Here is a 15,936-nt window from a genome sequence, read left to right as displayed (position 1 = left end):
CAAATAAAGCTTCTATAAATTTCTGTGTGCAGGTTTTGGTGTGAACACATGTTTTCACTGTCTTTGGGTAAAAAAAAATGCTAGGTTGGATGGCAAGAATATTTTTAATTTTGTAAGAAATAGCCAAACTGTCTTTCAAAGTAGCTGAACCACTTTCAGAAATGAATGAGAGTTCCTGTTGCTCCATAGCCTTGCCAGCATTTGGTGTTATCAGTGTTTTGGATTTTGGCCATTCTAATAGGTGTATAGTGGTATTTTGTTGTTTTGATTTGCATTTTCCTGATGACATATGATGTGGGGAATCTTTTCATATGCTTACTTGCTTTTCATTTACATATTTTCTTTAGTGAGGTATCTGTTAAGGTCTTTGACCCATTTTTTAATCACTTTATTTTTTAGTTTTAAGAGTTCTTTGCATATTTTGGATTACAGTCCTTTATCAGTATACCTTCTGCAATTATTTTCTACAAGTCTGTGGTTCATTTTCCCCATTATCTTGACATTGTCTTTCTTAGAGCATAAGTTTTTCATCTTAATAAAGTCCAGCTAATCAATTATTTCTTTCATGGTTCAAGCTTTTGGTGTTGTATCTAAAAAGTCATTTGCCAGACCCAAGGTCAACTATGTTTTCTCTTATGTAATCTTCTAAGTTTGAGTTAATTTTTGTGAAGGTTATAAGTCTGCGTCTAGATTCATTTTTTTGCATGTGGATGCCCAGTTGTTCCAGTGCTTTTACTAAAAAAACTATCTTTGCTCCATTGACTTGTCTTTGCTCCTTTGTCAAAGATCAGTTGTATTTATTTAGGTCTATTTCTTGTCTCTCTATTATTTTCTACTGATCTATTTTTCTACTCATTCACCAATACTACACTGTCTTCATTACTGTAGCTTTTTAGTAAGTCTTGAAGTCAGGTATATCAATCATTCAACTTTATTCTTCAATATTTTGTTAACAATTCTGTGGGGTTTTTTTGTTTGTTATTGTTGTTGTTTTTCCTCTCCATAAAAACTTTAGAACCTGTGTTTTGCTATCCACAAAATAACTTTCTGGAATTTTTATTGAGATTGCATTGAATCTATAGATCAAGTTGGGAAGAACTGACATTTTGATAATATTAAGTCTTTTTATCCAGGAACATGGAATATATCTCCATTTATTGATTCTTCCTTATTCTTGTTCATCAGAGTTTTATAGTTTTCCTCATATGTATGTTGTACATATTTTGTTAGGTTTATACCTAAGTATTTCATTGGCAGGGGGGTTGGGTTCTAATGTAAATTGTATTGTGTTTTTAATTTCAAATTCCATCTTTTCATTGTTGATATATAGGAAAGTGACTGTATCCTACACCCTTGTTATAACCACTTATTAGTTCCAGGAGTTTTTTTGGGGGGCAATTCATTTGGATTTCCTACACGATATTTACCACTTGCTAATCAAATCCAAATATGACCATCTTTGGTAGAATCAAAATATAATTTGAGGTTACTCTTCTAAATGCTAGGTAAAAACTAATTTTTAAAAAAAGCCTTTGCTGAAATTTCTCCGAGACCTGAAACTGGTTAAAAGAGTTTTTCGTGTTTTGTTTTGTTTTGTTTTGTTTCTTTTGTGCATTATGTTCTCTGGCCATTATGAAGGCTATTCTCTGATCTTTGACAATTTCTCAAAGAGATTGATCATTAGTTGATCATTTTCATAATGTAATTAATATAGTAGATCTGTAGAGAGGCTGAAAATTTCAAGAGTTAGGTACAGTTGCCAAATTGTTTGCAGTACTTAGTCCATTTCAAACAAATGAGATGCACATTAAAAAAATGAATAGAAGATTCAAATAAAAGTCAATTGACCCATCTAAACAATGAACCTTGGATTTGTACTACACTGCAGTCCTGGACAATGGTGGTATTTATTGAGACAGAGAATAATGAGGTAGAAGCAGGTTTGGGAGGTAAAACCAAGAACATTGATTTTGAGCACAAGTTTGAAATACATATTAACCCTCTAATCAGAGACAAAGCAGGCAGTTGGATAAAGGAATATGGAACTCAGAAAAGATTGGGATTCCAGATTTAAATCTGGAGGACCATCTCACATAGAATATACTGAAAACCCTGATGCTAGGTGAGATTCCCCAAGTGCACGAATGTAGACTATGAAGGGAAGACGATCTAGAACTGATTTCTGGACATTTGATATTGAGAGGTTAAGAAGAGGAAGAGAGCCGAAACCGGTTTGGCTCAGTGGACAGAGCGTCGGCCTGCGGACTCAAAGGTCCCAGGTTCGATTCCGGTCAAGGGCATGTACCTTGGTTGCGGGCACATCCCCGGTGGGGGGTGTGCAGGAGGCAGCTGGTTGATGTTTCTCTCTCATCGATGTTTCTAGCTCTCTATCCCTCTCCCTTCCTCTCTGTAAAAAATCAATAAAATATATTATATAAAAAAAAAAAAAAAGGAAGAGGAAGGGAAACTAAGAAGAAACAGCTAGAAAAGTAGGAGGAAAGTCAGGAGAGCATATTTTCCCAGAATCCAAGTTTAAGAAAGTATTTCAAGAAACAGAAAGTGACCAACTGGATCAAATATTCCTGAGAGTTTGAGTTAAATAAAGACTTAAAATTGGCCATTATATCTGTCAGTGTAGTGGTGACTGATGGCCTTAATTATAGCTCTTTCAGCAGTGGGTTTAAGAGAGAATGGGAGAAGAGGAAGTGGAAACTAGATGTGTAGACAGTTCTTTTAAGAGCTTTGCTGAAAATAGATTAAGAAAAATAGAGTGGCACTAAAAGACTCAAGATCAAGATAAATTTTATTTTGTTTTGTGTATGATGAGATATAGCATAGTATGTTTGTAGACTGATGGAAATGAAGCAATAGAAATAGAAAATTTTATAATACAGGAGTGAAGGGGGGATAATTTCAGTAACAGAATACTCAGGTAGGTTAGAGGTTGTTGAGTTGTCCTTAGAAGAACAGACAGTTCATCCATCGTAACAGGAGGGAACATAGAGTACAGCTTCACTTGAAGGTAGATCGGTAGACGTGATAATGGGAGAATGTAGAAGTCTCTCCTGATTGCTTTTGTTTTCTTATTGAAACAAGTAGCAAGTTCATTATGTGCTTTGGCCAATATGAAGATTGTTCTCCGAATGAGCACTGAGAGGATCAGGAAAGGGATGACCAAGTTTGAGGACAGAGGGAAATACAACATTTATGAGAATAGGATATTCAATTGACTAGGGACTGTAGTACATTGTTGGCAGTACTGAGGGCCTGCTTGATATTTGTGGTCATACAGATCAAACAAGACCCAATGGCATGCTTCTGTGATTTTTTAAATAGTGTTCAGCTGCTTAGGTGCAGACATGCGTAGGCAGGTAGTTGGGTTTAATCAGGAGTACAGATTTTCTAGCTGAGTAAAACTGAAGGCAAAAGGGATATGGTAATTGAGGATATGCAAAGGTGTGTTTATAATGTTGGACCACAAATCTTGGTTTTAAAAAATGAGGAAATGAGGAAGGCATAAAGATTGGGGAAATCCTCCCACTACAAATTAACAGAGCAAGCCCCATTTCAGCAAAAAACAGGAAGGTTACATCTGTTGGCATTCTTTTTTTTTCCTTTTTAATCTCTTTTCCTTTACAGTTTAGATCTTCTGGTAGAGTGCTGGCCCCTTTCTATTTGTGCCTAAGGACACTAATGGCAATTTTTAAAATATCAAAGTATCACATCATAATGGCTTTCTGTGGCAAACATAAATTGGTTCAGATTGTGGTTATTACAGTGAAGTTATGAGTTTAACTTGTGTTAACATGTGGAAACATTAAATGTATTAGAATAAAAAATAATTTTAAGCTATAATGTTAAGTTGCCATTCAGTAAAAATGCGAAATAGGAATAAAGCAAATGCAATGGTATTGCAATGTCTTTGATATACTTCTATTGACTTCTAACTTATATTTGATAGAGATCCATGTCTAGATCAAAATATATTTTATTTTTTATTATTAACTTTGAAGACAGAGAAGTCATTATCAATTATTATCATATACTTATCTTTTAACTATTTGTACCAGCATGGCACTGTGGTAGTACACACATAAATGAAATCTTGGCCCAAGGGAATTCACATTATGAGGTATCAAACTTAAGTCTTATTTACAGTTACAATAACACAAGTTCTTTTTTTATTCTATGCTATTTAAAATCGCAATTTAAGAGCAAAGAAGGGCAGTCTGATTGGATGAGATCTTTAAAATAATTTAGTCATTCTAGAGAGGCCTACACAAGACTGGAATTTACCTTTGAAACTGACCAATGATAAAAGCATATAATGGTTAGGAAAAGCTAATTTAGCCAGATATCCTTTAATGGGTGACTGGTTAAACAAACTGTGTTGCAAGCATACCATGAAATGCCACTTAGCATTAAAAGGAACAAGCCATCAACATATGAAACAACTTGGATGAATCTCCAGGGAATTATTCTGAGTAAAAAGCCAATCCCCAAAGACACATATATATGATCCCATTTATATATTAGTATTGAAATGACAAAATCATAGAGAACAAAGTAATGGCTAACACGGGCCAGGGATGGGACTAAGGGAGAAAGTAGGTGTGGCCATAAAAATGCTGCATGAGGTCCCTTGTGGTGATGTAACTGTTCTGTGTCTTGACTGTTTCAAGATCCATGTCCTGGTTGTGATATTATGATGCAGTTATACAGGATGTTACCACTAGGGAAAACTGAGTAAAGCTACACATATCTCTCTGCATTATGTTATACAACTAATGTCAATCTACAATTAACTCAATAAAAATGTGAAATATAAAAGATTTAACAAAAGGCTAATTTTAAAAATACCATTTATAATAACACTAATAAAAACAAAACAGGTATACATTTAACAAAATATGTACAGGAGCTATATGCTGGAAACTACAAAACATCGATGAAAGGTATCAAAGATCTAAATAAATGGAGAGATGTATCATGTTCATGGATTGGAAGAGTACATGTTAAGATGTCAAGTTTTCCCAAATAATTTTGTAGATTCAATGAAATTCCTCTCAGAAGTCCCAGTAGAATTATTTGTAGATATTTACAAGAGTAGTCAAAAATTTAAACAGAAGCAAAGCATTTAGGAATAGCCTAATAAATTTTGAAAAAATCAAGACTGATGATAAACTTCAATAATCAACACAGTGTGGGACTTGTGACGAGACAGACACATCAGTAAAACATAATAGAATCCACATAGACCTACAATGTAGTCACTTGATTTCTAAAAAAGGTGCAAAGCAATTGTGAAAGGATAGTCCTTTCAAGAAATGGTGCTGGAACAACTGTATATCCTTATAAGGGGAAAAAAATATAAGGAAAAGACTCAACTTGACACTTACTCACACCATGCCTAAAGAACTAACTTGAAAAAGATCATAGGACTAAGAAGTAAAACTTCTAAAAGGAAACAGAGAAGAAACTCTTTCTGACCTTGGATTAGGTAAAACGTTCTTAAATAAACATCTAACGCATGTTCCATAAAAGAAAAAATAGTTATTTGGATGTCATAAAAATGATAAACTTTGCTCTGCAAAAAAAATTACATGCCACGCCAGGGAGAAAATGTTTGCAAATCTCATATTTGACAAAGAACTTACATTAGGCATACACAAAAACTCTTTAACGTTTAATCCTAAGAAACAATCTAATTTTTTAATGGGCAAAAGATTGGAACAGGTACTTCTCAAATATATGATATGTATGATAAAAATGCACAGAAAAATACCCTTAACATCAATAGTCACCAGTAAAATGCGAATTAGAACCACCATGAGATACTAACACACAGTTATTATAATAGCTAAATTAGAAGAAAATATTGACAATGCCACACTAATGAGACCCAAAGCAACTGGAACTCTCAAACACTGCTGATGGCAATACTATGTGGCACATCCACCCTGGAAAACAGTTTGGCAGTTTCTTATCCAGTTATATAGCCAAGCAATCCCACTCCTAGGTACATTCCCAATAAAAATGAAAACTCGTGTTCATGCAAGAGCTTGTATGCAAATGTTTATAGCTGCTGCTTTATAATTACCCCAAACTAGAAAAAACTCAAATGCCCTTCAACTTATGAGTGGATAAGTATTCCATGGTATTCATAAGTTGATTCAATAATAAAATAAAATACTATTCAGTAATAAAATGAAACAAACTATTGATACACAGCAGCATGTAGGAATCTGAAATGCATTATGCTAAACACAAAGAGGCATACTCAAATGCTACATACTGTATGTTATGTTTTTCTAGAAAAGGCAAAACAGGGATAGAGAACAATTCTGGGGTTTCTAAGATTCAGGGGAGGGTTTGCTATAAGGGGATAGCATGAAGGAATATCTTTAGGTGACTGGGGTGGTGGCTACATGAGTCTATGCATCTATCAAAACTCATTAACTGTACACCAAAAAGTTAATTTTTGTGAATGTTAATTTAAAAATTAATTTTTACAAACTATATATATATATTGAGCTTCTGTTTTTTAAAAAAGAGAATATATATGGCTCAAAAGGTAAAAAACAAAATATTAACATTGGTATCTCTGAGTGATATTCTTCTCTGTAATTTAAAAATAACTTTAAGTCTGACTATATATGCATATATAATATACTGTATATATATATATATATATATATATATATATATATATATATATACATATATATAACTGCAGCCTGACTCTCTATGTGTATTTCTGTGTGGATATAAAGTTCCCATTTAAATACCATCTGAAAGCACTCAAATGCTAAGATGCACAGAAAATTAGGGATAAATTAAGATGGAGTGTATTTTCTTCCCTATGGTTTCCTGTACTGCACAAATTTTCTATGATTCTATGTATTGCTTGTGAAATTAAAAGTTTAAATAATAATAGCCTGACACATCTAAGTCAATATGAAGGGGCTATACCATTATCTTACTGACTTTTTAGAATTCCATGCTTCTAAAATACTGTAATGGAAACGTTCTATTTTCTCAAGATGCAAAACAGTATTCAAGCATTTTCTCTGGTTATTCTTGAGTAGTCTATCTTGATGAAGCCAATCGAAACAACATTCCCTATCTTGCTCCAGAATTGATCTGATCAAGGGATACCCTGTACTCAAAGGGAGCTCTGTGCTCACTGGACTCCAGGAGGACTGCCCTGCAGGTGAGAAATGGGCCCATTGCTGTCTAGCCATAGGCTGCTAGACACAAAAGAAAGCTCTGTTGTTATGGAATCCTAAGCAGAAAGATTTTTCCAAGCATGCTTGGCTCACAGGAATATCTGATTCAATATGGAAAATTGTACTATTGTTCACAGTTCCACAGAAACACATGACACTTCAGGGGAACACAGAGAAACAAATGAAAACCCTCAAGAGCAGCTACCAATTTTGCTAAATGTTATACCAGAGATGGGGGATGGCAGGGATGGGAAAAGAAGTGACCTCAACTAGTGGTCAGATGACTTTCTGTAATTTCAATAACAGTTGCAACTAAGAAAGGGAATGGGTGATTATATCCTTAACTATATCCCCCACTCTAACAAAACCAGGCCTCTATTTTATGTTTGATTCAAAAGAAACACTTTCAGAGAAAGTGAACAGGGTGCTTTGCAAAGTATTACACTCACAATTATTTCCCTAGGTTAGGAAAAAACATTATTTAATTCTTCAAGTTTATGTGCACAGTTCAGAGTCAAAGATGATTCTACTAAAAAAAAAATGATGTTGTGTTTTTTTTTTTAAGTTTCACCTTCGTTGTATAATATCCAAAAACAAACAAAATAAAGCATAAACAAAGAGAGTCACACCTCGTTTTGTTCACTGAGTACTCAATGCACTATTGGCCTTCAAGTGGCATTCTGTGGTTTTAACTGGCAAAACTTATGGCCACAGTTATAAAATGACATAAAGAATCTCTTTTCTAGATATTTTATTTCCTATTTAGAATTAAGTCATGAACTAGTGTCAAGAATATTTTATTATCCTATATAATAAAAGCCTAATATGCTAAGTGTCCGACCATTTGACCAGTCACTATGACGCGCACTGACAAGCAGGGGGCAGATGCTCCGACTGGTAGGTTAGCTTGACGCTGGGGTCTGGCCAATGGGGACTGGGTGAGATGAGCCGGACACACCCTGGAGCCCTTCCGTGGTCCCTCCCTGGCCCCAATCGTGCACCGGTGGGATCCCTCGGCCTGGCCTGCACCCTCTTGCAATCCGGGACCCCTCGGGGGATGTCAGAGAGCTGGTTTTGGCCCGATCCCCACAGGCCAGGACTAGGGGCCCCACTGGTGCATGAATCCCTGCACCGGGCCTCTAGTAAGTATATAAGTAAATATAAGACAAACTCAAATGCATTATTTAGAATACTTATGTAGTTCTTTTAAACATTTTTTTAAATGTCAAAAATTCTTAGCATCTTTGAAAGCAAAAAATGTATCCTCCAGGTATTCTTGACCATTTCCTGATCTTTGAACACCCCACGCTTTTCAACATCTGCGCCCTTATTTATCCTTTGCACTCTGGTTTTCTTAAATTCTTTTGCAATACAGATTTAGATAACAAAAACAAGTGCCTACATCCTATTACCTTAAACCTCTACAAAAATGCCTTCACCTAGTCAAAATATAAGACCAAGCCTTTGGCTTTCATAAAAGCATGATATAAGAAACATCTATAATAATAAAAGCGTAATATGCTAATTAGACCGAATGACCTTCCAGACGAAGCCGGGGCTATGAGGGAAGCCCAGGTCCCGGGTGCCAGAGGGAAGCTGGTGCCAGCAGCTGGGGGAAGGAAGGCCTACTCTTGTGTGAATTTGGTGCATCGTGCCTCTAGTCAACTATAAGAATACTTCTATATGTTCTGCTAAAAACCAAACAAAGGCATTACTACTTTGCTACCCGATGTTCTCTGTATGAGAGTCTGAGTGATAAATAACCTTGAAAAGTCAGTGCTTGGAAATAACATTTTTCCCCCCTGATAAATTGCTACGCTTCCTTTATGCTAACACTAGGGACAATGTAATCAAATGTGTATTCTTTTTTACATTGGTTGCCCTAAAGTTTAGCTAAACTTGTTTCACAATGGCAATAACTAACTTATCCCTGTCGCCTAATACATATTTTTCTCTTCCTTTTATTTTAAAGTTGTTGCTTTTTTTTACAACATGTTTCTAATCATGTCACAGTAAGAGTCACCTTCAGTGTATTTTGAAATATGTTTAGATATGTTTTACATATAGAAGGCAGTATTAATATATTGATCTATATAGTAGATCAATACTAAAATTTGGTAAGAAAAAGTTTCCATTTGTTCAAATGTTTAAATATACCTATTATACTCCAGCACTACTTTGAGGCCTCAACATGCATCTGCCTTTTTCATTGATATATATATATATATATATATATATATATATATATATATATATATATATGGCTGTGTTCTATAAACTATTCCATGTTAAATTTCAAAACAGAAATGCTGAGGCCTAGGGCAGCATTTATCACATTAGATGACCTTATTAAAGTGTAGACTCTGATTCAGAAGGTCTGGGGTGAGCCTGAGGTTCCACCTTTCCAGCAGGCTCCCAGAAAAGGTGGAACCTTTGTTCCCCAGACCACACTTCGATGAGGCAGTGCCTAAACAACCTCCGCGCATGTGTAAATGAAAAGTCAGTGCAGGAAGAATAATGAGTAAAATGTAGCCCAAAGGAATAACTCTCCAAACAGTGGGAACCACCAACTAGAGCAAATGGGACAGCCAGTCTTCTGTTTCAATCTTTAAAAATCAAATTTCCTAAATCCAATGTCAATATTAATTAAATTTTTAGTAACAAATGTCCAGTTCATGTTTTGCAGAGAAGTTGATTCTGGCTCATATGTTAGACAGCCTACCATATACATTTGAATAAAGTTCTGGTTGATATATTTCAAAAAGCCCTTTTATTTTTAATGTTTTAGGAGGAGATAGGGCAAGAAAAGAATGCTCATTGAAAATTTGGTAAGAAAAAGTTTCCATGTGTTCAAATGTTTTAAAATACCCATTATACTTCAGCACTACTTTGAGGCCTCAACATGCATCTGCCTTTTTCATTTAACTTATTTATGTTGGTTTTATTCTGATTCCTCATTTTTATCATCTTTGGGGGCATTTGTTACATAACTTGGGGGGGAGGGGCACTTATCCTTTAATTAGTGACCAGCGAAGGAATCTACATCATTTGAAAAAAATTCATCAGCTGTAATACGGGTTAAGGAGGTATTTGAACATCAGTTAGTTAAATTTTCTTTCTTTCCAGCTTATTTCCAGTTAAGGATATTCCTTCTCCTGGCATAGCATGTTGCATAGTGATAGTCTCCAAAATACTTTACAGTAAAGCAAAGATCTAGTTTTTCCAATGCTGTTCCGTTTTTATAGATTCTCATATTGCCCATTGTTACATTTATGTCTCCTCTGCATAGTTTCATAGATGCAGTAGGAAAAAACATATATTTTGGTTAAAGCTCAAATTAACCAATTGCCTAGTATACAGAAAGAACTAGCTGAGTCACTGCATAAATACAACAACATTTAAGAATTTCTTTTCTAGGTCTGAGGACATAAAGTCACACGCACTAGCTTTCTATTGCTGCTGTAACAAATTACCATATATTTAGCGACTTAAACAACACACATTATTTTACATTTCTGCAGGGCAGAAGCCCAAAATGGGTCTCACCAGGTTAAAACCAAGGTGTCAGCAGGGCCGAATTTCTTCTGGAGGCTCCCGGGGAGAATTTATTCCCTTGTCCCTTCCAACTTCTAGACAACTCCCACATCCCTTGGCTCTCGGACCCTTCCTTCATCTTCAAAGCCAACAATCTTGCATCTCTGTGACTTTCTTCAGCAACCATATCTTCCTCCAAGCGGTTCCTCTTCTGCGTCCCTCCACTTTAAAAAACCCTTGTGATTTACTTTGGGCCCACCTGGAGAATCCAGGATAATCTCCCTATTTCAACGTCAGCTAAAGAGCAACCTTAACTCTTCTTTGCCATGTAACCTAATATAGTCATAGATTCTGGGGATTAAGAGATGGTCATCTTTGGGGACCCATTATTCTGCCTACCACACCACAGTGTTGCATTTCCATTTACTAATTTGACTTTTCTTGAAGCACTGTCGTTCTTTTACAGTTTTTCAATGATGGGAAAAGAAGTTCAGCTTTTAACCATGAGCTTTGATTCTATTGGGATGACTTAAAGAAAGGTATGGATATAGCTGGAATTGCCACTGCCATGTAACATCTGCTCCTGCCATATAACCATCTCTTCCATACATGTAGTCCGAGATTCCCGACTTACATTCTGGTAAACTGATGCCATGGAACATGGAATCAGACTGTGGCCACCAGGATGAATGTGCAGACTCCCTGCAAGCCCAGTGGAAAAGAAAAGGGTCCCTTTCCTTAAAAATTTGAGAAGCTAAACCCTCTTCCAAAATTGCTCTAATGAGCTTAGAATTGCTAAAGTTGTCCAAGGCACTAAGCAATGAAGTTTATTCAGCTTTGTTTGTTTTTTAACACACAAAAATGAAAAGCTAAATGGGTAAATTATAGTAGCCTAATCTTTTCAAATGCCATTCCTAAGGACTGACAGGTTGGTTGTTTTAACAGCTTTACAATGCTTATACTCTGAAGACTATAAATCCCAAAATATATATGTTTTTACTTAATATATAGATCACTTTGCATGAGTGTTTCTGTGAATATATTCTATACATACCTTCTCACAAGAACTCTTGATTAAAGAGAATTATTATATTTCAATCAGAACCACAGAGAGTAAGACATTTGAATGAATGGCTGAAGGCCCTATACAAACTGAATCTAAATACGAAACAAAGTAAAAGTTTCCAATTTGAATTTATGTTTGAATTCTGATAGACAAAAGTGTATTTGCGATGATCATTATTTAAAATAGACAAGTTCAAACACCAAAGGTTAAAATACAAACTGTGTGACAGTTTAAGTAGAGCCAAATTGGCTGTATGACAGTTTCCTGTCACACAGAGGTTGTAAGAAGTATATTGTTTTTTTGTGAGTCTTGTTTTTGAACACACAGTAAGCAATGCTAATATGAGAAGCAGTCATCTCTTATGGATTAACCAGCACTGTCAATGTGTATCCCTCTCACCTGCTGACCCTCTTCTCTGCTCCCCTCCACACTGTATCTAACGCAAAGGTGCTTCTGAGCGCTGTTCATAGTTCCTATGGATCTGCGGGGGTCTCCAACAGTGTTTTAGTTCAACATTGCTCCTGGGTGGCACTAAAATGGGCCCACTCTAGGTAAGGTCTGAGTAAGGAAGGGGACACTGTAGTAATTGAAGAGGAATTTTGTTTACATAGCCCCTAAAAGAATTCTGAAAACCTGGGTACATATTTTTAAATGATATCTAAATATTTCTAACATAAGTTTAAAGACTTTAAAAAGGGACATGATTTCTAACGCTCTGCTACACATTTGTCAGAACCTCAGGGCTGTAAATTTCACTCATTCCATTTATGGCAAATATACCAAATCGCATAATTGGCAGAGCCAACCATCATTGAGGAGCCAATCAACCCCAAACACCTTCCTGTCAAAACAAGTATGATTTCCTTTTTCAATCAAATATAAAGACAGTCCTGGTGACAATTAATCTATCTTCTGAATGCTTAAAGGAACAGATAAACCCATCACAGAGCCTTGTCATGTGCTCATCCTTTGGATGAATGGGGAGCAAGAAAAAACAACTGGCAGGCATCACACATATTCAGAGAGAGCTCAATGTCAAGAAAGACATGGAAGTTGAAGATGTGAAAAATGAAACCTTTGAAACCGTGGGAAGTCTTGGTGCTTCAGGGTACGAGCACCATTTGGAGACTGCCGGGGAAAGGAACTTAAATTCCTCTCTGAATGTATCTAACGTGATAGAAATAGAAGGTGGTTTTTCTAAACACAACCCTGTGGCTACATTTCTTTGAAGGTCTCAAGTCTTTCTGGAAATATTTTAAAGCAGGTATCAAGTTCTCCTCCTCAACACTAAGGGTCAACAATAGAGATGACAATCTTGCTTGTGTAGCCAACCTCGGCCTCCCCAGGAATTGGTTCTACGTTTTCTGTAGTCTTTAGCATTGGTGGCTTTTGTTTGAACCCTCTGCCCGGGCTCCGTCATCTTTTAGTGTGTACTGGGAGAGCAAGTTAGCCACCTTTCATTCTGAACTTCCTAGGTTCCACCCATGTCATTCTCTCCCCTTTATGTTCACGTTCTGACTCTCTGGTGCTTGTATTCCCAGAAGTGGATAAGGTACATATTAAAACAAAACAAAACAAAAAAACCCTGCAATTGCCAAGGCTATTATATTGTGCCAAAAGAGAAGCTGCTTATGCAAACTAATGCAAATGTTTACATAGGAAAATACGGAAGAGTGTAAGTTTACACTGGAAATGCATTTTGAAATTTTCTCTCCCCTAATGTTTCTGGGTAAATGGTTGCAAGGACATTACCGACAATGGGCACAAGACAACTTTATTAGGCGCTTTCTTTCCTTTGTGTGGAGGATTTGGGTCCTTGCAGAGGGAGCTCCAGGTAATTCGACAGTACCCAGTTTCCACAGCCGCTGCAACTTGATCCCACGATGGGTGCTCTGGAAAGCACCTTGGGCGGATGGGTCCGAGGCCCCTCACGATCAAGGTCGTCCAATCCATGTATTAAGTTGAGAATCTCTCTCCGTGTCACCTCTTAGAAGCAGGTCCGTGTTCCCCTCCGAATAGCCCACCACCTGGCTGCACCCCACCTCCACGCGAGCCCCAGCAACCAGGTAACCTGGGGTGGTACCGAGGGGCTGCTGTGGGCGCAGCCAGGCCTTCAGACGCAATCGCTGGGGGAGAGGCGAGGACCCGAGTGGATGCTGGCGGCGCGTGCGCACAGGTGCTCGGGCACCCCCAGATCCACTCAGGCTAAGGTGCCGGGCGGGCGGGGGAGGGGAGAGGACAGCCTTACCAGATCTATGAACGTCAGGAATTTCCAGCTCCCTCCGTAGGTGTGGTGCGAGGGCATTTCGATGGCCTTGTAGTTGCACAGGATAGAGCAGTAGGACAGCAGAATCGCCACCCGCAGCACCTGACTGGGGACAAGCGCCATGTTCGCCAAAGGCCTGGGCTGGCCGGGCGGCGAGGAGGGAGGGAGGGAGGGAGGCGCGGGGTGCGCGGTGGGGAGCCCGGCGCGGCGGGCAGGGGGGCGGGGCGGGGCGGGGCGGGGCGCGCCCCGCGGGACCTTGGCAACCGCGGGCGCCGGGCAACCTGCGCGGGCGGGGCGGCGTGTGGGCACCGCGGTTGGCCGGGCCGAGGGCGGCGTGGCGTCAGCTCTGTCGTCATCTCCGTCATTCTGTGCCTGCGTTCTCCGTCCCTGGAGACCCAGCCGGGGGCGCCCCCTAGGCGTTCCAAGAGTGGGGGTGCGGGTGCCCCGGGGCGCGCCGAGCTGTGGGGACCGTTGCCGGTGACGACAGCGGGGCGGGCGGGAGGTCAGAAACCCCGCCTGGAAGAGGGGAGCCCAGGGTCGACCAGGGTTCCAGCTGGGGGGTCTCTGCGCGGGTCCTTGTGGTTGTTCCTGTGGACAAATAGGGGGCTTGGTGGAGGCGTGACCGTGGGGTGTCAACCTGAGCCCGGGTGGAATGGCTTGCTTTATTTTGGACCCAGCTGGATTTTTAGGGTTAGACCACTATTCATCACTGTAGAACTCCCTTATAAATTCTATCCCAGTAGATAGACTTCCCTGCACTCTCCACAGGAGGTTTATAAATACCTTGTTAATACATAAGAAGACACGACTGTGAACTTTGGACAAAGAGGTTTATGGATAAAACGTTATAAAAAAAAAAAAGAAAGAAAGTGTCAGATAACTGTTTATGCTGCAAGATTGCATTCTGCTTAAAAACAAATTCTGAATTAGGATGTAAAACCCGTATGTGTAATTTAATACTAATCTTCTCAGGGTTAAACTGGTTTTGCCCTTTTGCTTATTTATTTTTTCCTACGCTACACATCCAGGCCTTAATGGAAGGAAAATAAATATAAACTGGATTCTCTTTGCCTTCCAGTAAATGTTGTCACATTGGAGTTTCATCAGTCTGTGGGCAGCATGATCACATTTCAGCCAACCAGATGCAGGGGCAAATTATGAAAAGACATCACAGGTATTTCCTGTGGATCCATTTAAAACAGGTGTCCTCTCCAAATAGTCTCTGAGTCAGAGACTGTGGACGGAGGGGGTAGGGAAAGCCAGTGTGAGAGAGAAAGAGAAAGTTGCAACTCACAAATGTTAGCTGGAAATTTTCCAATCAAGAATTAAGAAAGCCAGCAGATTTTTTAAATTGGCCTTATACTTATGCTAACAGAAATGATGTCATAAAAAAATAAAGATAATTTCAAGAAGATTCTACCAGCCTAAAACTATTCATTTTTGACAATTTATATAGCTTTATCTTCATGTAAAAGTTGAGTTTATTTTTTTAGTTGTTTGTCCATGACATATGTTCATAAGATTAGAAAACTTAAAAGTAGACCTACTTCCCTGGCCACTGTGGCTCAGTTAGTTGGAACATTGTCCCATACACCAAAAGGTTTCAGCTTTGATTCCCTGTCAGGGCACCTACTGAAGGCAACCGATCTCTCTCTCTCTCTCTCTCTCTCTCTCTCTCTCTCTCTCTCTCTCTGTCTCTCTCGCTCTCGCTCTCCTCCCCCCCTTCCTCTCTGTCCAAAATAAATTTTAAAATGTTTTCTTACAAATTTGAACTACTGCAGATCTATCTTGCTAGGTCCTTAAAGTTTTATGAGCTCATGTGATATCCTTTTAGTTTGATA

The 15,936-nt window shown here is 38.3% G+C and overlaps 1 protein-coding gene across 3 annotated transcripts in view; it reads right to left on the bottom strand.

Annotated features, from left to right (window-relative positions):
* The window catches only part of AIG1 (androgen induced 1), a 194,746-nt gene extending 180,336 nt beyond the window's left edge, over window positions 1-14,410 (bottom strand). For 2 of the 3 annotated variants that reach the window (XM_079781300.1, XM_079781301.1), the window contains exon 1: window positions 14,078-14,337. In XM_079781300.1, coding sequence (XP_079637426.1) covers window positions 14,078-14,218 — 141 coding nt within the window. In that variant the 5' untranslated portion in view covers window positions 14,219-14,337. Of the gene's footprint in view, window positions 1-12,646; window positions 13,956-14,077 lie in introns of those variants that run through there. The other variant, XM_079781302.1, reaches the window with a different exon arrangement.
* Window positions 14,411-15,936: the final 1,526 nt, after the last annotated feature.

This window comes from Cnephaeus nilssonii (assembly GCF_951640355.1).
Source record: "Cnephaeus nilssonii genome assembly, chromosome: 9".
NCBI classification, from domain to species: domain Eukaryota; kingdom Metazoa; phylum Chordata; class Mammalia; order Chiroptera; family Vespertilionidae; genus Cnephaeus; species Cnephaeus nilssonii.
The sequence above is the reverse complement of the archived record's forward strand: the minus strand, read 5'-3'. Positions and strand labels throughout refer to the sequence as shown.